We start from the raw sequence: 25,220 nt of genomic DNA, 5'->3' as shown, positions 1-25,220 counted from the left end.
TGTTGTGGCAGACCCAAGTGTCTTGGACATAAGTTATTATGCGAAATTGAAGGAAAAGATTTTGATTATTTTGGCCATAATAAACTGTGAGCTGCACAGAGACTTTCTGCAAGTGGATATCATAAGGCTGTGAGGATTGCCTGCTTTTTGAGATAAATTAGAGGCCGTTAATTACAGCTGGAACGTGAAGACATCATATAACAGGATGCACAATTTGAAGATTAATGGCATTGGTGAAACCATATTCCTGCTCTCTCCTGGAATGCAGCTGCCTTTATAGTTTGTCTTCCCATGAAATACCAAAATTCATCCAATGGGCAAGAAACTTGTAAATGCACACCAGAAGCAGAACAGCAGAATCACACCATTTGCTTTAGTTTTTGTGGCTAGTGGGTACAAGCAAGCACTGCATAGTTTTTAAGATGAAGACCCTTACTTAAGTTCTAGGCAGAATTCTTATGGAGATTGCTAGAAACAGGAACTGAAACTTGTGTTGATTGGTGAATGTGTGGGTGGCAACGAGGAAGCTACAAATCCTAGTAATTTGAGGGGATCTAACTGTGAAAGTATGATGGATTGAGTAAGGAAAGCAAGCAGGTACTGACTTGTTAGTAAATCATATGAGAATGATACTATGTTGATTTCTTGCTTGTCGCACTCAGTGTTCAGGATAATACATGTTATTTTTTTGCCATTGTTCCTTTGAGTGAAGAATCACAACTAATGAAAATATACGTGTTCCAAAGCAAAACAAAGTTTGAGAATTTCAAACCTGAGAATTGTTGACAGCAAATTTCAGTGTTGCACCTGATTCCTCCCCACCCTCTTTCTCCTCTTCTTGTTGCCAACTCCACGCCATCAAAAAGTGTCATGCAGTGAAATATCAATTATGAGTCAAAAACAAACTAATTCAGACATGAACTGTTATGACTTTACAGAAAAAGGTTATGAAATTGAACATCAGTGTGTAAGATTAAATAAAATGCAGTAGTTGCAAAATAGTTTGATATTTCTAATATTTATCTCTAGGTATGTGTAATAATGTTTTGGAGACATAAAATGTTATTATTTTAGTGTCCTGAAATGCTTTGGTAGTGCAGTATAATTTTTTTGGTTACAAAATTAGGTCTTATGTGGTTATATGCATAGGATTTTTTTGTTTGTAGCTAGTGTGTATTCCTTTATGGTGCTTTGCAGACCCAGTGACACATTGTCTGCTGCATGCTCTGAGCACTCTACCCCCAGCTTCATTACCACAGTGCTGTGCTTAACTTAATGACACTTGCTGAAATCATAAAACTGGGAATGTGTTTTGGCTTCATGGGCTTTGAACTGGAGCTAACTTACACCCTTTAACTGAGTGATAGGCTTCCACAGCTAAATAGCAGAAAGCAGTTAAATCAACTTAAGGCATTGTTTTTTCTCTTCTTACTTTTTCACTCATGGAAACCTAACTTTAGATAAGTCCATACTCTAAGGATTCAAAAGTTGATTCTTGTAGAATTCAGTTACTGTGTGGTGTGGAAGAGTAATGCCACTGACTTGTCAACAACACTGTAGCTTTTTAGTGTGTTTGAAAGTATATAATAGTTACCATTTCTCGTGACCATACAGATGGAGGAATAGATGTGTGAATGTACAGTTTATTGGAATTAAGTAAGATTAATTTCTTGCTGTAAAATTGAAGTTGTGATGTGAAAGACAACTGATCTCATTGCCTGCAGCAATATTTTGGCTTATTTGTAGTGGCTAGTCATTGGTATAATTTTAGATCAGATACATCATTATCTGCTCTAATCAACTATTAAAGCAGAATTTTAATTAATGTTTTGAAGTTGTAACTCCATAAAGGAGCAACTGCTCCTAAATAGTGTTGCCACAGCTCAAAATTGAACAAATTTAGGTTGACTTTTCAATTACAGTGCTTTATTGGCTTCACTTATGAATTGAGCAAAAAATATTTTGTCAACTTTATTTAACTTGAATTATTTTCACTTTGGTTGTTTAGAGTTGTTTTGGGGGGTTTTTTACCCCTAAATGTACAGTACTTTATAGGGCATATAAATCATAATATGTACTTTCCATATCTGGAAAGCTTGGTGGAACACTGCCCTCTTACAATGTGGCACACAACTTTGTCTCTCAATTTAAAGAGAGCACCTGGAGCAGACAGTCTTTACTAGTGCATGGATGAGCTATGAACCTATTCATAAATAATTAAAAAATATGGTTCTATTTAATTGGCAGTCAGTCAGATTCAGGTCACTCAAAAGTCTTCGGGGGCCTCACTGTTTTTCAGTTACAATGTGATTGCCATGAAAGGAGGGATTTTATCTTACTAAAAAGGGTCAATAGTGCCATCTACTGACAGTTTGTTAATGAGAGTTCCTATTTGCAATTTTAGGAAACACTTTTGTAACCCTAAAAGAAAATCTTCTATACTCTTGCTTTAAGGATCGGGAGCAGAAAAAGCTCCAGGCAAATTTAGTAGAGATAAGACAGAGAACAGCTCTTTAATGAAGACCTTCTGGCACAAGGAGTATGAAGAGCGTGCAACTGTGTCCACGGGTTCCACAGTTTATGGTCTGATCCGAGAACCACCTGCCCCCAGATCTGCCCCCCAGGGACACCTCCCCAGAAATTGAGTCAGTGGTCCTAAGACCCCTTTCTTCCTTATCTTCCTCTTCTTCACGGCACATACTGTCTTTGGAGCTTCTCCAAGGTTCTAGGCTTGAAATTGCTTTGACTATGATGGTATCTTGTTGTTCAGGCCTGGGGTGCAATTGTTCTTAAACAGAAGGTGTTACTACAGTTCTACCTTGAAAGGAGCCTAAACAAGCCTAAAGAATTTAGAAAATTCGATGTGAAATAGGGGAATAGGGTTTGATGAGTTTTAACTACAATTCTAAAGTGACTATACAGCTACATTAAGATCTACAAAAAACTAAAAATCCCGAAAATTCAAAAGCATCAATACCATCAAATATACCAGGCAGCATTTGAGATGTGCTTTTACTTTCAATTTGGAAACACTTGCAGTAGTGGCTCAGCCATTTGAGAAGTTTTTTTGGAAGTCCTTGATTTTGTCCAGCGCATGTTCCATTATGTATCTTTTCTTGAGAATTTTCATATTCAAGAGTGATCTTTAAAATTGATGGGAGATAAGTATGATGCAGTTATTCTTAAAATTTTGGTCAAATGTTTCATTTTGAATTATAAAGATGACTGTATTTCAAACTTTAATTGTGGCTGCTAATGTTTCTGCAGAGATTTTTTTCCCTTGGCTGTACTGCAGAGCATTTAGAGTTCTTTACCCTGGGACTTTGAGTATTTTTGCAAAGGATCTATGAAGCAAAAGTTGACTTGTGAAAGATCAGTGATAAAGTTTGAGAACTCTAGGATATAGGTGTAGGTAGTTCAAATTATGTTCTTGGAGGTAAAGGGAGCTGAACACATTTTGATATGCAACTTGAGTAGAGAAGAAGATTTTATAGGCTTATGTGTACCTCCATGGAAATAGTATCACCAAGACCAATTTTTTAGGAAGGGATGGAGAAGGAGAGGTTAGGGTTATGGTATCAGAGATCAGAAGATGGGGAGAAGTGAGGCATGTTTGCATAGGTGGACTAAGCAGGAATTGCTAGCTAAGCCTCCAGTCAATGAGGAGGAGAAAATCAGTAAGAGAATACTTGTGATGAGAGAAACTAGCACTCCAACATGGTTTTTCAGAGGGAAGGATATGTATGATAAGCAAAGACAGAGCAGGAGAGAAATGGAAATGGAAATTGAAAGTGGCAGGCAGGAATCCCAAAGAACAGGTTCATTCATTGTAGTGTGATTACCTACCTATGACAGTGGTACCACTGGAAAATCATTTCTACTAAATAGCTGAACCTGCTGGTTTTTGAAAGCTTCTCTTATTAGCTGATCTACATGGAAAACCCCACATTCCTGGAGAACATACTGAACTCTCATCTATAAGTTATTTGATAATTGTGAATAATTGTAAAAATATTGTCTTGAAACTGTTATAGGAAGACTAATAATAATTGTTTGATGCAATAATTATCACAAGAGTTTTATTTGGATTAATTATACTGTTGGTATGGTTACTTCAAATAGGAATAGTAGAATGTTTTGCGTTATTCAATTTTTTGTATGCTAATTTGTTAAACATCTGCATACTTTTTCAGGGCAAAATATCATAAATTAAAATATGGCACAGAATTGAACCAAGGTGACTTGAAAATGCCAACTTTTGAATCAGGTAACTTTTTTTACAGTAGATTTGGTCTGTTCAATTTATTGCAGCTTTCCATCTTTCCCCCAACCCTCCCGTAAGTGTCTTATAGAGAATATATCTAGGAAAGATTTGGCATTGGGTAGATATTGTTTAATCTGAAAATCAAAATTAATTGACCTTTCCTTTTTTCAAGGAGCTCTGAATGTTTATATCTTAAATTAAGAAAAAAACTCCAAAGAGGAAAAAATAAGCTGTCCTTATTGCTCCTCTGGACTGCATTTGATTTTGCATTGTAAATATCAAGTTGATAGTAACAATTTTGCTCTTCGCAGTATTGCAGATAGAGGAAAGTGTTTCTGGTAACACTGCTGGGCTATTTAATAAGCAGAATTTCATTTGGCTTCATTTGAAATGGTGGTCTTTGGGAAGACAGACTTTTGGCCTGTATTTATATAGTATGCCTTAAAATTGTGGTCTACAGATTTATGTACCACACCCCTCTCTTTTTTTTTTTTCCCTTCTCTTTTATGAGTGCCACATTTTGGGTACTTTTATACCCAATTGAAGCTAGAGATCATGATTTGTATTTCTTGTTTGATGGGAATTTTTGTTTGTGTTTGAAAGCATTATAAGTTAGATGTTAATTATGACACTGTACCTTCCAGAAGATACCAAAGATACAGAGGTTCCTGCAGTACCTCAGAATAGCCAATTGACCTGGAAGCAAGGCAGACAGTTACTGCGACAGTAAGTAACATTGTTGAATATTGGTGTTTCAAACTTTTCTTGCAGTATGAGGAGCTTACTCTATGTAACAGTAGTTGAGGTGGGCATATAGTGGTTTGTTTTCCAGAACTTCATAGTCTTGAGCTATTAGCGGTACAGAGTAAGGTTTTCCATGTGAGATGGATAGCAATGAAGCTTGTTTTTCAATAAATGATGTAATAGTGGCATTCATTTTTAACAGTGATACTAAGTTTCCTTTTTTCTCAAATATACCTTCCTCTTTCTTTCTACTCTGAATGCAACTAGGTATCTTCAGGAAGTAGGATATACAGATACAATATTGGATGTACGCTCCCAGAGGGTAAGGTCTTTACTTGGGCTCTCCAATTCAGAACCAAATGGTTCAGTAGAGACGAAGAACTTAGAACAGATCCTGAACGGTGGTGAATCTCCTTCTTCAAAACAAAAGGGACAGGAAATCAAAAGGTAAGTGAAGAGATAACAAATGCATAAAGTTTGTTTTTCTTAATCATTGGTCAGTGCAAATTGAACTTTCAGCTGGAGAGTCTCTGAACACCTGCGAGTGTAGCTGACCGTAAATGATTATGAACTTAACTGAAACTGATTATACACAGGAACATGTACATCTATTATGTACATATATGTATATTATACTAATATATACAGAAAAATTGTGTATTGAAGTTGAATTATGTCATATAAACACTTTGGAGGTGTTATTTTAATCAAAGATTCTGCTGAGTGGTGTTTTTTTAATAAAGACATAGGCAGTTGTAGAAACTTCTTCATACAACCATTTCTTGTTTTGCTAGCTTTAAAACTCTTAACCTGTCAGGTAGCAATTTCATTTAATCTGGTTAATCTTTGAAATCTATTCAGCAAGTAAAATGGTTTCTCTCAATGTTTTTAATTATGTAGGAATTCTGGTGATGTTCTTGAAACATTTAACTTCTTAGAAAATGCAGATGACAGCGATGAAGAAGAGGAGAACGACATGATAGAAGATATTGCAGAAGGAAAAGAAAAGCATCGGATAAATAAGAAACACAAAGTAAAAAATCTTTTATTTTGTTTTTTCTTTAAATAGATCTGAAATTCCCTTTGAAAAGGGAATTTTTCCCCCCCCAGATGATATAAATGAGTAATGTTAAAGTGTTTGTTGCACCTTTTCTTATGTGAATGGATTGTAAGCAGATGTGTTATTAGTAAATTTGGTGGTTTAATTAATATATTACATAGAAAAATTAAAAACAACCAACCAACCTGTTTGCAAATGTGAATTTGCAAATGTGAATTAATTGATGAATTGGCCATGTCAGATTCTCTCCATACTTTGAGTCCCCTTATGAGGCAAATTTAGCACAATACAATGTGCATCCTTTCTGAATTTTGGAGAAGGTAGGGATAATTCCTTAGAGGAAATAAGGTTATGTAATGTGAAAAAAAAATTACTTCCACATCAAATACATGTTTAAATCTTCCTTTTAGGCAGTATTTTACTAAATAGATTAAAAGCCTAGCAGAGACTTGTCTCAAATCACCTTTGTTAAAGGTTCAATTAAATTTCGTTCAGTTTTATTTTTCTCTGTAGTTTTCATTGTGTGAGCAACTTTCTAGGTAGGATAGACTGTGTTACCTGTCCTATTTTAGTTCTTTCTCCTGTACCAAAAGTCTCCTTGTCTTTGTGGTTTTTGAAGTTGACGAAGTGAAATCAATGTAAAAACATTGATTTATGAATGTTGTACTGACAGTTTTGTTACTTTTTACTCAGAACTGTATTCTGTATCATGATGACCCGCTGGCTGCAGTGGATTTTCTTAAATAGTTGACAGCATTAGCTTGGCTTGATGCAAGTCTTCATGTCCCAGCTTGACTTGTCAGGAAGATGTTTCTACCATACTTTATTAACTTGTACTTCTGGTAGGCAGATTAATCAAGCAATCAGTTGAATCTCTTTTGTTCTAAGGCAGTAGGTAGTCTGATAAAAAGATTATCTAGTAAGTAAATCTCTAACCACATGTGAAGATATTATGCTACTTCTTGATTTTTTTACAAAGCTTGTTTTTCTATAGAAAGCAAAAGGATCATTTATAGTTAACTTTATAAAAATAGTCTCTTTCTGCAAAAGTAAGAATATTGTGCAAATAATAGAAAATTAACTCCATGTAGAAATTTTTTTCACCTGAAGAATGAAATAAAACTTTTCACTGATGCCTTGGCAGGGGGTTTATTTGTTTTGTTTATGGTGAAGATGTGGTAGAAATAGTAAAAACACAGTTTTCTTAAAATGCTTCCTTTTCCAAATTTATGCTTAAAACTGAAATAGAACTGGAAAGCAAAAAGGGGAAAAGGCTCCTGGACCAATAGAAAGCAGAATTTGTTAGTAAGGCTTCTCTGCAGAGCTATTGATAGTGCAAGAAAATCAACAAAATTTTCTAATTGTTATGTGTTAAATAAAAAAAAATGAAGACTGGGATGTATGGGATTGTTTTTGTTGCTAAAGCTAGTGTCAGTGTTGTTTTTATTTTCTATTGATCACTAGACTGCACTGCTCTCTCTCTTTTTTTTTTTTTAATAAGCCAGCTGAGATCTGTGTCTTTTCCTGCAGTTCACATTGAAAAATGTTTTCCCCTGGAACCAATTACTCAACGAGAGTAACCTATATCTCTTCTAACCTAAATGATTAGAAAATCTGTTCCTGATTTGAACGCAGAAAAATGTTTATCTTCTTGCAGATTGGTAATGAAGGTTTAGCTGCTGACCTTACAGATGACCCTGATACTGAGGAAGCTTTGAAAGAATTTGACTTTTTAGTGACAGCTGAAGATGGTGAGGGAGCTGGAGAAGCTCGAAGTTCAGGAGATGGAACAGAGTGGGGTAAGATGCTAACAAAAGCATTTAGAAGTAAGGGAATACTTGTTCATAGTAGTACATAAGAGTTGCAATACCTGCTAAAATGGTGTGAATGTTTGGATGATTGTGATGTTCAAATGTTAATGCTTAGAAAATGGTGTATTGTATACTGAAACTTTCATATATGTATGTATATATATACACACACACACATATATATACATATGCTGTCGTAGTTGCCACAAATACAAGTATAGTTGTATTTGTTTCGGGTTTTGTTTTTGATTCCAAAACTAAGAGGAGAGTATTTTCTTTGTTAGATAGGAAAGGCTAGGATTCTGAATGTTTTTATACCTGTATTAAATTTGCTTTCAAATATAGATATATTTTTTTCCTATTTATTTCTTATCAAGACTTTTAAACTTTTTGTACTTTAATTTCTTTGGTGTACTTGAAAAATGGACCATTAGTATTTTTAGTTTTTCTTGCTGAGATTTTTAGATGTTGTTGCTCATATGGCTTGCATTAGTTAAAAAAAAACCCAAACTTTTGTAGTAGCCCAACTTTTTCGTAGTAATTTGATGTGAAACAAAATACGTTAAGTCAGAAACTCCTGCAACCTACATGTTTCAAAAGAAGAAACTGAAAGGAGAAAATTTGTGTAGGAAAAAGAACTGACCCACATAATTAATATTTGCCTTTAAATGGTAAGTTGAAGTCTTAATTTCTGAACTGTGATACAAGCAATTCTGTAGTTGCATACTCTAAGTCTTTAATTGTAAGCCCCAAAGTGCCACTAGATCACGTTCGACCATTTTATGTCATTAAGACAATGAAGTAATACTTCAATAAACCCCTCTGTGAGTGAAAAGAATATAAAGATCTACAGAAATTAAAATAATGGCACATCTTCCAGGAAAATAATCCAGTCTTGATTTTGAAGGTATCAAGGAGTAGAAAGCATTCCTTCCTGAAAACTAGTATTAAGGGTTAGTCACCTTTATTTTTAAAACTCAGTCTTATTTCTATTTGGAAACTGAAGCTGAACAAACTGTTACCTTTAGTTTTGGTAATAACTTTCTACTTTTAGTAGAATTTTAGTTGCTTAGTGTTGATCCCCTTTGAAGTTGCTGGTATGTGATCCTTTTCTTGATCATCTTTTTATTTAGGCACACAGGCAGATCTCTTGGTGTAAAAACTTGAATCCAAGTTTTTTACTTTGTTTGCAACATTCCTTCAGATATATAGTGATGCAGAATGTTCTGGTTCTAGCATCAGTCTTACTGCTATTGTATATAAAAGGAAAGATTATTTGATACTATAATTCACGCAGTCAAATGATTTATCCATTTTTGCCACAGCAGACTGATGAAACTTACTGAACTAGCTTGTCCATTGAAATTCCAAGTCATTGTTCCCAAGATTACTTTCCAGTGTGTTCTATCTCTGTCATCTTCTCAGGTAGTTACCCGATTTTCAGTGTCTATTTTAAAAGTCAAATCGACCCACCACAATTTTCATAGAGCAGTTTGAATGTCTTTTATTACAGTTTCAGTGAACCCATAGCAAAAGCGACAACTGATTTAAATGTAGTTCATTCCATTGTTACCAAAAAAATAGTGTCTGAGTCAAGGAAGTGGGAAGGAAGAAATAAAACATAAACCTACTTTTCATCTTTCTAAATATGTGTTCTAAGTTTTGCCATATGAAGACAATATCCGTAAGTTTATTGTTTATTTTCTGCTAACTTACTATTTAAATGCATGAAAGACACACTTCCAAATGTAGTAGCAGTGTTTTTTTCACATTATGTCACTGATTTTAGTACAGCTGTTCTTTTCATAAGTGGATGCTTAAGGATACAGTCTATCAGATCCTGGGGTTAAGCGTTACTTTTTTAAAGATCAGCGTGTAAATATGACAAGGCTTCTTTATTAACTACCACAAATAACATTTTAAAAATTGTCCCAGTTAAATGCTTTTGAAAGTAATACATTGCCTAAATGAATTTATTTTAACCTGTCATATTATTTTGAACTTTATGAAACTGTTGTTACCAGAAATTTCCAGGTCTGTACATTTAGCTGTTTATTTTGAAGAGGAACTTCATTTAAATGAATACTTACCATGACTTTCTAAACAATTGCATCAACGATGAACATCAGTATTTGTTAAAATTCAGATTTTTCTTCATAATGTAATAGTTGCTCTGTTATGTTTTCATAGTTTTTCTTTCTTCCAATTTTAGTTTTCCTGTCATTAACATCCTTCTCTTGCAAAGGTTTAAGCACTCTGAAAAACATGTAAATGTTTACATCTCTATTTATGTATAATGCTTTTATTTAGTATCTGGAAACCAAACTTCTGATGTTTAGACTCTAAACATATTGCCTAGTCTTCCTTTATTAATATTTTTAATATTTATCTGTTGAAGTGTTGTCTGTAGATCTAACTTCAAATATGCTAAAATATTTCATCACCAAATTCAGTTATATTTTTGCTGTTGGAGACTTCTGCAAACCAGCCAATGAGCGCTGTGAAGTTTGGGTTCTTTTCTTTTCTTCCTATAGTACAGCTTTTTATGAACACATTTGTTTTTTGTAAGTCCTTTAGTTAACATACTTTGAGTATTAAATTAATTTCAAACATTGCAATTTAATGTGTCCTGTCACGTGACATGTTTTACTTAGGAACAGCTTATCTTCAAAATAGTGAAACATGAGTAAGTTCAAGCAATGTTCAATGAAAAGTCAAAGTATGTGACACGCTAAAAAAAATGTACAGTTTTAGATTGAAACATTTATAAATGCCTTGTGGTGATTTATTATAAAGAAAAAATGCATATATAATTTGAGTTTGCTTAAGCAAAAAGGAATAAATACTTATTGTTATATATTGTGCTATGTATTACAGATTTAACATATTATGTAGTCTTTTTGTTCTCCTTATGGTTTCAAAGACTAACTGTGTGTTTATCACTGGATTTCTCGTCTCCATGAAACACCAAAGTTCTGTTTGCAGATGGACCATGAGTCAGAGAATGACTGACTTTGCCCAGAATTCTGGGAGGCAGAATGTGACTGAAATTCAGAGTCTCTTGGGTCATCTTCTAAATATTAAAAAAAAAACCCAAACCCCAATAAAAACAAATTAAAAACAGCCTTTCTCCACAAAATTATAATGGTTAGTGGACATCCTGGATCCTCTGTGCTGTTCTGGTGTCAGTTTAGTGCAGGTATAAACACTGCAGACAATTTGAGTACGTTCACTAGAGGGAAGTTACAGAGATCTGGTTACATGGCTCTGTTCTGAAATAGATAGTTTATCTAGGCATACCAGAGAGAATCACTGCTGGGTTTTCCTAAAAATCTCATTTGAAATTCATTTTGCAGCCTCCTCAGATAACCAGAGTTAGTGTTTTATCTGGTTTTCTATTTTCAACCTACATTTCAGCAGCCAGCAGTGTTGGTTTTGAATATTTGTTTGTAGGCTTATGCTTTTCCTGTTCTCTGTTGACTGAATGAGTCCACAGTTCCTTCAGATTCTTTGTCTTGATATTTAATGTCCTGTTTGTTTTGTACTCTACAGACATTTCTAAACCTCCAGTGTAGAACACAGACTATGTTACTTCAATTTTGTCATCACCTGTGCTGAAATATATGGACTACTCCTGCTTTAATACAGTGCACCTTTTAAAATGTACCAAAATGACTTTTTTACAACAGCATTGCATTGCTGTTCCATGTGGTCATCTTCTGGTTCAGCTTAATTCCCTAATCCTTCTCTGCAATACTTCAACCTAGCTGATTATTTTCATTTTATTAATTGTGCTTTGGATTTTTTTAATTAATTTTAATTTGGTTTTAACTGAATTTCTTTTAATTGAGTTTTAGGGTTTTTGGTGTGTGTGTTTTTTTTTTTTTTCCTGATTTTCTTCCTCTTTTGATTGAACATATCCTCTGACTTATCTTTCTGTGTCTCTTGTGTTTCCTGACTAGTCACTGTTCCTCTCTGTCAGTGTTTTGGCCCAGTGATCATAAAGATCATAAAGGTCTTCATGTTTGCAGTTTGGTAGTTGTAGCTGCAGTTTGGTGTAGGATGTCATTGTTCCTTTTTCCTCTCCACAATTCTTTGTGGTCAGCTCAGGGAACTCTGCCATTATGCTGCTGGTTTCATGCTTTCACTGCCCTTGTCATTTCTATATTGATCTCCTTGATCAAGATTGACCTATCTTTGTCCTATTTGAATGACAATAGCTGCATCAGTATCCTAGGGTATCTGTGCACTCCTTCGTTGTCATGTTTTGTCATGAAACATGTACTTGGAATAACTCCTACTGTGTTGTGTCCTAAATGCATGTTTCCTTGTTTCTGCTGTGTATGACTCCTCTTGTGCACTTTTTATGGTTATAATGGTTATAACTTCAAAAATTGATACAGTCATATTGTAGGTATGATTAGAAGTTGAGAACTGAGGAACTGAGCTTTATTATTTTATGCCTAAAGAATTTGTGGACATAAAGCTAAACTGGCACATAAATCAAGTCTGCTGCCTAGTTGTCTTACTAGCAGAAGTGCTTCTGCAAATGTTATGTATGCCTTGTCTTAGAAACAGATTTATCTTTTTACTAATTCTAAGTTTCCAGAAATATTTGAGATGGATAGTTTAGAAAAGTGGAGACTTGACTTTTCATAAAGAATAATTAATTCTGCAATGTTTGTCAACAGAAAAAGACATGTCTTCTGAAACGACTGTGGAATGTTGTATTTCTGTTAATTATGGTTTAATTTCTGGAATGCAGTAGGATGTCCACCTGTGTGAATTACTTTTTTTCATCTTTATGTAAAAAACTGTGTTTATAGACTTGTTTCTCTGGTTAAATATAGGACCAAGGTTTTTTTCTTGTGCATGTAGAATGAATGTGAAAGGATGCATGGTGGTCTGTCTTCATGAATAAACTGGCACTGATTTACTCAAGCTTGCATTTTCATGAGAGATATAGCATGAATACTTTTATTTGCTTATTGAACACTGGCTGAATAATTTCTTAACACTGTCTTTCTAAAGATGCAGTAATTGTTTCTGAACACCAATGAATTGTTGTGTATGTTGAAGTATTTAACATAAACAGTTACTTATGAAGCTTAATTTGTTTGCTCCATAGTAACAAATTAACATACAATTTTCAGATATGTAACTGATAATATACAGTGCCTTGGAAAACTGTATGAAATGAGACTTAGTCTTTTATAAACTTAAAACTGAGACTGCACCTTTAAAGTAAAGATTTATTAATAACTTTTTAGTGCTCTTATACAGCTATGACAGTAAATCACCAACAGCTTGCATTGCCAATTGCTGATTTTTTTTCTTTTAATAATATGCTGCATGTAGACAAAGATGACCTGTCCCCAACTGCTGAGGTTTGGGATGTAGACCAGGGACTAATAAGTAAACTGAAGGAACAGTACAAGAAGGAACGAAAGGGGAAGAAAGGGGTAAAGAGTAAGTGCAGATTCTGAATCTTGTAATGCAACACTTTTTTGCCTATCTATATAGAAGACATTTTTTCTCACAAGTTCTGTTTTTGTTTTTTTTCATTAAACATCATTTTCTGTAATGGGGGCAACCAACTTTAACTTTCTACCTGCTGAATGTGAATATGCCAAAACCTTTGACAGCCATTTCCTAAATGAGAAATGTTGAAAACACATAAAAATTCAAGATTAAATAGGTGAAGAGAACTAAATGCTTTGAAACGTGAGTGTAAAAATAATGAACAACTTGCATTTTGAGGATATTCCTACTCTAAGAAGCAGATAAAGTTTAAATCTTTCAGAAAACTTCTTAAAGTATAGTAGGTGATACTGTTCTGGGAAGTATGGGTGTTGAGGTCTTTTTTGGGGGTGGTGGGATTGAGTTTTTTGTTGCTTTTTTTAATATGAGCTTGAATCAAGCTATAATTGCTATTTATGGGCTTGTAATTATTTTACAGTCCTAGGCATTGAGAATAAAAAAATGTCTATAATGTAAATATGAACTTTTTGATGGCTTTTTTAATGATATAATCTTTATGTTATGGTGCCCTTCAATTTTCTGTGCATTTACCACATTTTGGTTGACAGCTTTTTACTCAGTAAGAGTTTTGTGACCAGCTGACCTATTTTAACTATGTAAGTTAAACCAAATTTCAGTGTTGAACAACCTGGTAAAAATGCTTTTAGAAATTAAGTTATGAGCTACACAAAGTTCTTAGTGGATAAAGTATTATTAAATCTATGTCATCATAGAATGGCTTGGATTGGAAGAGACCTTAAAGATCATCTGGTTCCAACCTAATCTAGTTTAGATTAGATATTAGGAAGAAATTCTTTACTCTGAGGGTGGTGAGGCACTGGCACAGGTTGCTCAGAACCCCATCCAACCTGGCCTTGAACACTTCCAGGGATGGGGCATCCACATTTCTCTGGGCAACCTGTGCCAGTGCCTCACCATCCTCAGAGTAAAGAATTTCTTCCTAATATCTAATCTAAACCTACTGTCTTTTAGTTTGAAGCCATTCTCCCTTGTCCTGTCACTACATGCCCTTGTAAAAAGTCCCTCTCCATCAGGTACTGAGAGGATGCAGTTAGGCCACCCCAAAGCCTTTTCTTTTCCAGGCTGAACAATCCCAATTCTGTCAGCCTCTCCTCATAGGAGAGGCTCCATCCCTCTAATCACTCTGGTGGCCCTGCTCTGGACTCACTCCAGCAGGTCCATGTGCTGGGAACACAGTACTCCAGGTGGGGTCTCACCAGGGTGGAGTAGGGGGCAGGGCAGAATCCTCTCCCTCACCCTGCTGACCACGCTGCTTTGGATGCAGCCCAGAACATGATTGTCTTTCTGGGCCGCAAGTGTACATTGCCGGCTCATGTCCAACCTCTCATCCACCAACACCCCCAAGTCCTTCTCAGCAGGGCTGCTCTCTATCTGTTCATCCCCTGCCTGTATTGATACCAGGGGTTGCCCCAACCCAGGTGCAGCACCTTGCACTTACTTGGTCTTGTTAAAGCTCATGAGATTCCCATGGATCCACTTTTCGAACTTGTTCAAGTCCCTCTGGATGGCATCCTGTGTCACTTCAGAGAAGCTCCCATGCTTGCAGTGTTTTTCTTCTAAAAGTATATTTTTAACAGTTTCTGGCAATATCTAGTAAAAAAATTCTTTTCCTCAATTTGAAAAATTGTGTGAATATGTACTAACTAAATTAAGTGATAATTAAAATATAACACTTCATGAAAAATTCTGTTATCATTAAGATTTGAATTTACTTTGTGGCACCTAACAATTACACTTCAGTTGGTGCATGTTGGTTATTTTTTCAGCAGTTTTGCATGACTTGCACACGCACACATGAACGTAAAATCTTTGAAGCAAAGATTTTTACTTAGTCTTGATTAGAGCTTACAGTAATAATCTGCATGCTAATGGGCATCACCATTTAACATGGAAATCAGCAGCTGACACCAAATTTGCATGAAGTATTTGGTAGTGTTAGAAACTTCACACCAGAATGGACTTATTTTATTTGAAATTTTCTTATTGAATTTCACATTTTAGACTTTTGGAAGCACAGTGGCTGTAAAATAACAAAATTTTCTTCATCTAAAGTAATTTTGAAGTCTTCTTTTGCTCACATAAGAGAATATTTAGGAGCTCAACTGTGTGTCATAGTGTGGTGAGGTCATGAAAGTCATTGTTTAGGTTTTGAGTTTTAAGCTTAAATTCTCCTTCGGGAAACCTTGAGCTCATATAGTTTCACAGGGTGGTTTGAGAGATTCTTTGCTTGTCACATTCATGATAGTAGTTTCTAATTAAAAACTTACCTCTAAATCACTGAGCTAATTGAATGAGAGAACTCCACACACATTCAAGGTTGGGCAGGTTTATTTTAATTCTGTTTGCTTCATAGATTTGTTTTCTCAGCTTTTTAACATTCTGAGACTGAAAATAGTGTTGAAGGCCTTCTTTATTCTTGCTTTTCATGTCTGATCATTTGGGAACTTCATTCTGAATACTCATCTCTTACTTTGCTCTTCAGTGTTCTGTCAGATTGCTATCAGAATTTATTTTGAGCACTGTCAGAACTTACCTGCATGGTAATATATATGTATCATCATAAACGTCCAACAAATGTGCATTAATAACAGTAGATATTTGGGAATGTGGGAGATCCTTCAGGCCTCGTTCAGTCCCATACCTGGAAGGAGTATGCCCTTCCACCCACCCTCCCCCGTCTTGGGTGACCCCAAGACGGAGCACTCACCAGAGCACCAGGGGAGAGAGGACGAAAGAGAAAGTTTAATGTGGGAGGGGGCTATATATAGCCCTTGGGGACCAATCACAGGTGAGGGGTCACAATCAAGGTAAAGGGTTTACAGCCAATAAGGAAGGGGTTAACAGAGGACCAATGAGAGCACCTTGGGACATCTTCCCAGGACACTCCTGCCCGAGAGATAAGGGATTTACAGTGGAGGTATAGGGGAAAACGCAGTGGCTCTGTAAAGAGCCCTCTTAACATGAGTTTAAACAACATTAAAAACTTCTGATTCATCAATCCACCTTTGACAGGACTCTTTCCAAACATCCATTGCCACACATTAACTGTCATCCCTTGCAATACTTTGAAGACAGCATAATAGAGCAGATATTCTAATGGTTTCTTTTGTGGGATATGCATCTGGTAACTGCCATAATCTACATTTAGACTGTAGCTACATTTAGACTGCAATTAGACAAGGTAACCATAGCCCTGACCCCAGGTAGGGAAACTTTCATCCAAATGTAGACATAAATAAGTGTACAGAAGTAGATCTGATTCTATTTTGATGCTTCTTTAGCATCTGTATTTTGTACTAGGTAGAACACCTTCATTTAGGTCATCTTCTGTCAGCACCTGTGTTTCTCTTTTTGGTGGGGTTTATATAGACTGTTATAAAGAGGTAGTATTCCCACATAACATGACGATTGTCATGACAGACACCCTCTTCCTCCCCACCAAAACAGCAACAAAAATCCACTACTCCACACTTAGATTTCCTTCATAATATCAGCTGCAAAATAATGCAAAGCTGTTTATTGAAGAGTTCCAAGATTGATAAGATCAGTTTTGGCAGGTAAATTGGGATGACTGTTTTTCAGATATAGCCTGTCACATTTGCAGGACATAATAGTGAGGTGTTGTGTATCTCGTTTTGTACTATCAGGTCAGCATAATGTGTTCTCAGCAATTTGAAAAATAGTTTTCACATCTTAAAATGTATGTGTACATCACTGTTGAAGTGAAAATACTCTTACTGTTTTTCCTTGGTTTTCTTGAAGCTTGTCACTTTTTTTTACTTTCCTGCTCTTTTCCCTTAGTGTAATTGTTTTGTGTTTATTAAACAGTATCCATCTCATTCACTTTGCTAGCCTTGATTTCTGGAAATACAGTGTAATAGTTGATAGGCATGAAAATAGATCTGAATTTTACCTCTTCATTACCATCACCTTTAAGGATCCCTATGTTATATTCAGACTTGGACTAATACATCTCAGAGCTAATAGAAATCTGCTTAGGGTTTCTTATAGTATAACTTTTCATCACTGAATGCTCAGTTACCATTTTCCCTTTTGATCTCTGAAGGAGAATACACTGAGATAGTATTGTAAAGCTCATTCTTTTCTTTAAAAATCTCTTCATAACATTTAAAATACTTCACCAGTTACATGAAGGTACACTTGCACTTATTTGAAAGCAGTCTTCTGCAGTGGTGGCACAATCTTGAATATTGACATTTTTCGATGTGAAATACACGAAGCTGTGAGAACAGCATCTGCTCTCTTATAAGCTTCTCCCTGTATTGTATGATGGATTGAAGACTGTTCTGAGATTATGCCTGAAGGACAAGAAGTGCCCAAACTTACTGAAAAACTTTAAAAAGCAAGGCTGTCCATCCCGTAATCAGTGACACACTAATTGAATGGGTGTTTTAAGGTAGCAGAGCAGGGGGGCTACTTCTGGTTACTTCTGAGTATGCTTTAAGACAAACTTCTCACACTCATCTGTTTGGTGTGAAAGCACCTCCAAAAGATGCTTTCAGTTTGGATATGAGTAATATTATAAGCTATTTTTGGCATTTTCCATCAATGTGTTGAACAGTTCATGTGTATCAACATGGAGAAGACAAATGGTTTTTATTCTGAAAAGCAAAGGTTTATTAAAGTAGACAGTTTAGGGTACCAGTCATTACTTTTATCATGTCATTTATCGATTTCTCTATACAAGAATATATCTGCTGTTGGTCATGGAGATACCTCGCTGATGGCCATCCTGAATAAAGACAAAAGCAAGCTTTGTGGCCTGTGTGGTAGAGACCTGTCCATTTTAAGAGTGACTTTTGTATATGAGATCTTACCTCCTGACTGCAATTAAGTATTGTACTTTTGAAATTAAATCCTATCAGTCTAGGCTATTAGAAAAAAAAGTTGGTTCAAAAAAAACATTCCTCATTTTTATTATTTTACACTCACTTCAATAGGTGAGATCACGGGTTTCTAGATATACTTCTATACAAGAGTGGAATGAAACTTAACCACTCAAGTGATCTGTTGCAGAAGGGAAACTTTTGGAAGACATTTTTATTCTCAAATAGCTTCTGGGTAGCAGCCTTTTTAGATTTAACTGGCATACTGAGTGTTCCATAAAGGAAAGAAAAAATATCAAAAGCACAAAAAATATAAAGTGTATGTGAAGTTCTGTATTACTTGGCAAAATGAAAATGTTTTGCAAATATTAATGAGAATTGTCATGTAGCATCCTTCAAGGGTACGTGTGGTATACTTGCTGTGATTCTACTTCAAGAAATATTTTTCGTTGTCATCCCTCTCTGCAGGGAATTCTTCATTATCTTCAGAGAATTCAGTTTTTTTAGATACTTATTTTTGAACACACTGACTTACCCAGTAAGATCTGAAATGATCAGATACTTTTTTAAAGAGTGTGTTTTAGTGTTTAACTGCTGAATGAACAGTTCTGCTTTTGATAAGTCATCTGTTGTTATAGTCTTTACCTTTTACTTTTTTGAGAATAAAGGCTTTGTTTTAGTTTCCAGTTTCTTTTTAATAAAACTGGTTACGTTTCACCTCAGAGTATAAGAACTTGTTCCCTAATGCTTCCTTTACTAAATGGTTTACAATATCTCTCTTGCAGTCCCAGGAAAGGCTGTTTTATTGGTTAAAAGCTGGTTAGGTCTTTCATCATTGTGGATTCTCTCACTGAAATACAGCTTATGATTGAAGCTTGACTTTTTGATGTGGAAGCTGTAAAGGTGGAAGCAGGAATGAGTTTATTAATTTAAGAATATTTTAAATTATACTATTCTTGTTTACTAGTGTCTGCGTAATTAAATGCACATAAAATTCAACATGCTTTGTTTCTAGGGGCATGCTTTTATAATAAGGGTAATATACATCTGCAGTTTCATACAGTGGTGGAAGTATTCTTGCTCTCATGTTTAATAAACACTTTATGCAATTTAAATATCATTCAAAAGCAGGGAAAGTTAATTGTTCGTTGCACCCCCATTATGAGTTGTCTGTACTTTTGCCCTCATTTTTAAGCATATTTTTAATTTGCACTCTGTTTTTCAGTGTTAAATTGTTTAGTATAGTTAAAGTTGTGTAATATTATTAGAAAATGTTTAATTCATATGTTTTTTGTTTAATAGTTCATGTTCTTTTAATATTTGGCTTGACTTCAGTAGGGCTGTAAGATGATTTTTTTTTCTCTTTCCTACAGGAAACTGTAGAATAGATCTACAGAACACAAAGGAGTGTTGTTTGATTTAGTGAATTTAAAATTGTTTGCATGTAGTTTTCAGATTTGATGTATGAACTCCTTTTGATTTCCAAAATATTAATTAAAAAAAGCAAAGCACTATTTATTTTAAGGAGGTCCCATCAGTAATTATTCTTGTTTAATGGATTTTTAGACTTCAGTCAAGTCAAGCGGTAGCAATCAAATGAATCTTTGCTGCTGACATTAATTTACAGGAGTCAACAGGACAAAACTTCACGACATGATAGCTGATCTGGGCGATGATGAGATACCCCACATCCCTTCAGGAATCATTAATCAATCTAGGTCACCCTCTTCTAGAATGCCTGATCATGAAGGTGCAAGAGCAGAGGAAGGTACAAAAAATTCAGCTACTTATTATATTTCAGGAGATTTTTTTTTTTAGAAAGCACACGCTGTAATTTATTGTCCCCTCTATAAATGAAATTGCAGATTGCCACGTTATTTTATTTGCAATTCTTCCCAAATGATTTTATGAGAATATGGCTTGAGTTTCTGTAGCTTATTGTAACTCACCATTATTTCATAAGTATATTAAAATATCTTTATGTACAGCAGTGTGTTCTGAAACTATTCAGTATTAAATCCCTATTTGCAGACACCCCCCTTCCCCATTAGCAGCACCTTTCACAAATAGGTTGTATTTATTTAGGGGAAAAAAGGTGAGTATTAACATTGGATACACAGTTTGGATTTTGAAGTGAAAAGTGGTGGCTTAAGTTACAGGACTAATTTGTCTCTTTTCCTCAAGTTTAATGTTCTCTTTTTAAAAATTCTTTTGGTCTACATATACAAGTTTGTAAAGGCACTATTTATTTCTTTATAAAGTATTTGTTCTGTTTCAGGGTTATCTTAGACAATGGAAGTTAGTGGCACACTTTATCTAACAAGTGAAAAACCTTGTATTCAGCTTTTAAGTACTTTGTTTTAAATAAATTATTTTCCTTGGATTAACTTTGAGATTAGAGTACCATTATGTAAATTCTGTCCTCAGAACATATTTATTCAAAATACTCTGATGTATTCAGATTTGACTCCTTTGACCCATAAGCCCTGGCATAGTAGTGCCTATACCAGAAGTGGAATTTGTGTTGCTACTGATCCTTGTAATCTGTTGGTTCTCCTTTTCTTTCTTCACCCTTGGCCCCACAAATGCTTGTCACCAGGCAAGCAGAAAAATAGAAATGTTACAAGGAAGTTTTTTTGTTGCTCTCTCAAACTGTTATTTTACAAAAGTCTCTTTTACTGCCTTCCTTTTCATCTTTGTTTTTATTTACAACTTAAAGATGAACCAATATCAAATTTACCTGTGGAGTGCAATTGGAAAACCTACTGGTGAAAGTTCCACTTGCTAAAACTTGTAGATATATATTTAGGTTGTATTTGGGTTTAGTGTTTACCTGCTCTAAGTTGCCTGTTCACCTTGTTAAGGTATGAAGGGCATGTGACCCTACAGTTACAATTTCTTCAGTCTGTCTTGGGCTATTTTTCTTTGGCCATACATGTTGTGCAAAGGAACACGGACCTTCATTGTTAAGAACAGGCCATATAGGGCTGTTATCTCTGTTAGAGACTTTAGATCTAAAATAATATTGAACAAAGCAATCTTTCTGAAGAAATAGATGCTAAATTTGAATTTGCTAGGGACCGTTTTGCGTTGCCTGGTTCCTGTAGCACAAACACTGTGCTGCCCTTCAAATAAAGATTGTTCACACTCTTTTCAAATAAACTGTTGTTATTGCTTTCAGGTTGATATCTTCATGCTGTTTAATGTGTCCATATGTTTTCAACTTGTAGTTTGGCCTTTATTCATTAAGAGGAGTAATATTAATATCTCTGTCGTCTTATCTGGTAATTGTGGTTTCCGCATAGTCTTTAAACTTGAATATTAGAGTGTAACTTTTGCTGTTTCTATCCTGAATACTATGTGGCTTTTTGAGTTTTTGTTTTAACCATATGGTGCAAAGCTGCAAATGAACAGTGTTGTATTTGAATTCCTTCTAGGTGTGTCACAAAGCCAAATAGTTCATTATCATAAAATGCAGATTTTGCACCTTGTGGTACAAATGCAGATTTTACTCATTTATTCAGCTGCGTTTTAAAAGCTAAGATTTGCAGATAACTTCAGGCTTTTTTTGCTGGGACACACTAGCCTATGCTGATGAATGTTATCAAGCCGTAATTTTCTTGTGAGTGTGTGAAAGGTTTATGTTACACTTTGAAATATTACAGTTCTTAGGTAGTGGTTGATAATTTTGTTTTCATCTAGAGGAGAAAGTGTTATTGAGCTTACTTTTTTTTTTTTCTTGATGGGGCTTCAGGGAGGAACTGAATCTAACTGGCAGGGAATGTATCTTTTATGCCTCTAAAGGGGGGGGGCCTGGTTTTTTTTCCCCCACTCGCAAGTGCCTGGTTGAATATGATCAGAAAATTGTTATACTGTAATTGGACTTAATAGTTTTGGTCATGAGAAAGTGGGGTTTCCATTTCGACATATTGCATGACTTTCCGAAACAGATTCAACTGCAGCATGATTCACCATCCAGTGTATTCTACAGAGAATTGCTCTCTACACTGGTTGTTTTCCTTTTTAGTATCTATAGATTGTGGAGGTGTCAATCTACAGATTGACAGAATAAAGCATTAACAGCTAATTGCTTGGGTATTAACAGCTGCTTTTGGTGTACCACATATTAACTTTGTGGAAAACAAGATTAAGATGTCGCTGTCATCTAACAGACAACAGCAGCCTATAAGAACAAACATATCTCATTAGAGATTAAAGCAGTTTCACTTTGTACAAATACTGCTGCTTGATTTTTACTTAATTGTATATGACGTCAAGAACTTAAAGGTAAGAAGTGCTGATTAGGATTGGCCGAGCAAATATTTATTAATATAATTTTATATTTTAATATTTCAATAGTTATTTCACCTAGTTTTACCTACAAAGAAACTTGTAGTATCACATTTTTACTTTATTGATTGCAAACTCAGTTAAACATATATATTATGCTATGAGGATAATATTGTACTGTGTGTTAGAAAAATACTTGGATATTTTTTAAAGATGAAAAGCACTAAAAAGTAATTTCTTAACTATCATTTGCATATATCTATTGATGCATTGTTTTTGATATGCAGAGACGTGCATCTTTATTTGTAGTATCTATAGCATGCATCATTCATTGTGTTACTATTCTACCTTTTCTTTTTTACAAAAGCAGCTTGCAGCCATTTTTGAACTTCTCAAATATGCCTTATTTTTAAATAATAAAATATGCAAATAAGTTAAATTGCACAACATATGATAAATTCATATTGAAAACTTCAGTATTGAGAAATATTCTTCTAAATTTTGGATAGCATTAATTTTGAAGCTTTAAATAGATATTCACATCATGCAAATAAAACTTGCTGAATTTATAATATAAACTCTTAATGTGGTAGTGATTAATTTTTAGTATAAAGCATAGAAAAGCTGATCTGTTAAGGTCCGATAACATATATTTCACAAAGAATTAGTATGACAAGTTATGGGGCTTACCTAAACCTTGTGGGCCTGTCCTAAAGATCAAATAGGAGTAACAGTAAGGTAAATAGGTGCTTTGTAGGAACGGCTTTTTATGAAATATGAATGGTTTGCAATAGACTGTCAAATTGAGAGTTTTAGTAAAATATTAATGGAAGCAAAAAGCTTATTCATATAAGGACATGGTAAGCCACTTTGGGCTGTTGATGTAATGTAGCATTCTTATGAGTCAAGACCTCTGTATGAATTGTGCATGTTTTAAAAAGAGGTGATTATGTATAGTTAGAGTACTACCTACTCTTTTTATGTAAGTGTAGGAACAGAAGTCTTTATTCTTGCATAGATTATCAGATTCTCACATTCAGTTATGTTGGCTGTGCTAATAAGGTTACTTCTTAATAATACAGTAGCTCTCAAGCATTAGAACTTGTTTTATTCTTGAGAAGTGAATTTTTTGATCTAGCTGGACTGGCTCCTCTTTAGGTAGCCATAACAAGGATGCCAGGCATCTGTGGCTTTACACCTGGTCTTACTTTTCTTCAGTGGGAGTGGAACAGAACTAGAGTACCGTTCAGAGAGTGGCAATATGAAATGATGAAGATGTGTGTTCAAAACAGCAATATGTTGATTATTAGTCCTCTTGTTTGGAACTACTTTTACAAGACAAAGAAACAGGATATGGATGTTTTTCACATCTGGAAGCTTTATGTTCTCTGAGTTTCAAGGGATTTCTGAGAGGAGTAGAAACAAGGAGTGGTGTTAAAGTGAGACCATAACTCTCCCTGCCAGATCAGTAAAATTCAAAAGTCAACCAGGTTTAATTTTTCAAGATGTCAAATATCATTTAACATATTTTGCAGATGTTTGTACTTAGCTCACACATAGCTTAATTTTACATACTCTATTTAACGAGTGTTGCAATTTCTGCATGGAAAGTAAGAACAGCTTCTGAGTTATGCTGAAGCATTACAATGTTTAAGCCTTCATTCCTGTTCCTTACTGCTAAATTGATGTTTGTGGGTAGACAGAGATTTACAGAATTGTTGAGGAGTGTAAAGAATATGGGTGAATATTTGAAACTTTATTATTCAGATGTGAATTTATAATAAATGGTTATGTATAACTTTTATTTATTCTAAATTATAATTAGCAGAATTGTTAAATTTTCATTTGGGGAAGGCTTAGCTAGCCAAGATAAGTAACAGTTGAGTGTACTTCAGATTAGTTTCTCTGTATGATTTTGGATTCTGAGAGATGAAATGAATGAATAATAGATGTTTTCATTTTTTCAGTCATCTGAAAAAACTCAGAGTAGAAGAGATGTTTTGCAGGAGTCTTTTGCCCAAGAGATAAAAAATACTTAAATATGGAAGTAGAGATATTTGACTAGTATAAAGCACAGAGACTTATTTCCAAGTGGATGGAAGGCAGAAAGCACGTAGTGAATAAAATACTTAGCTGAGAATTTGGAGACCTGGGATGTACATTTGATGTTGCAATGTGAAGTAACGTCAGTCAAGTCACTTGTCAATAGTATTGAACACCTCTGTAAAGTAAGTTGAAATCAAATGACAAAGCATGACATAAGAATTGTGTATATAATATGTGTGTGTGTGTTTGCACATGTGTGCGTGTCTTCATGCTTTTTTTTTTAGTTGGGGCCGTGTGTAATACATACAAGTTCAGTTTTAAACTCTGCTTTGCTGTTAAGTGATGAATAATGCAGCTTTTCATCAGTTTGAATTATTACATTGAGACTTAAAGAAACTGTTTTGTTCTTTGTAGCTGAACCAATAACGTTTCCACCTGGAGGAGGCAAGTCATTTATTATGGGTTCTGATGATGTGTTGTTAAGTGTACTGGGCCTTGGAGACCTTGCAGACTTGACAGTAACAAATGATGCAGACTATAGTTATGATGTAAGTGCAATTTTATTTTAAAATTCTTTATACAGTTTAATCAATAAT

The 25,220-nt window shown here is 34.8% G+C and overlaps 1 protein-coding gene across 6 annotated transcripts in view; it reads left to right on the top strand.

The window, feature by feature from the left end:
* The window catches only part of STRN3 (striatin 3), a 64,818-nt gene that overhangs the window by 21,541 nt on the left and 18,057 nt on the right, over positions 1 to 25,220 (top strand). For 2 of the 6 annotated variants that reach the window (XM_027709561.1, XM_027709552.1), the window contains exons 3-10: positions 4,194 to 4,267; positions 4,909 to 4,990; positions 5,276 to 5,455; positions 5,909 to 6,041; positions 7,726 to 7,867; positions 13,238 to 13,348; positions 19,916 to 20,056; positions 25,039 to 25,172. In XM_027709561.1, the coding sequence (XP_027565362.1) occupies positions 4,194 to 4,267; positions 4,909 to 4,990; positions 5,276 to 5,455; positions 5,909 to 6,041; positions 7,726 to 7,867; positions 13,238 to 13,348; positions 19,916 to 20,056; positions 25,039 to 25,172 (997 nt within the window). The remainder of the gene's footprint in view (positions 1 to 4,193; positions 4,268 to 4,908; positions 4,991 to 5,275; positions 5,456 to 5,908; positions 6,042 to 7,725; positions 7,868 to 13,237; positions 13,349 to 19,915; positions 20,057 to 25,038; positions 25,173 to 25,220) is intronic. The other 4 variants (XM_027709570.1, XM_027709580.1, XM_027709587.1 and 1 more) reach the window with 4 other exon arrangements.

The sequence above is a fragment of the Neopelma chrysocephalum genome, unplaced genomic scaffold (genome assembly GCF_003984885.1).
Source record: "Neopelma chrysocephalum unplaced genomic scaffold, ASM398488v2 Primary Assembly neopelma1_24, whole genome shotgun sequence".
Taxonomy (NCBI): Eukaryota; Metazoa; Chordata; class Aves; order Passeriformes; family Pipridae; genus Neopelma; species Neopelma chrysocephalum.
This window is presented reverse-complemented; position numbering and strand designations above follow the sequence as displayed.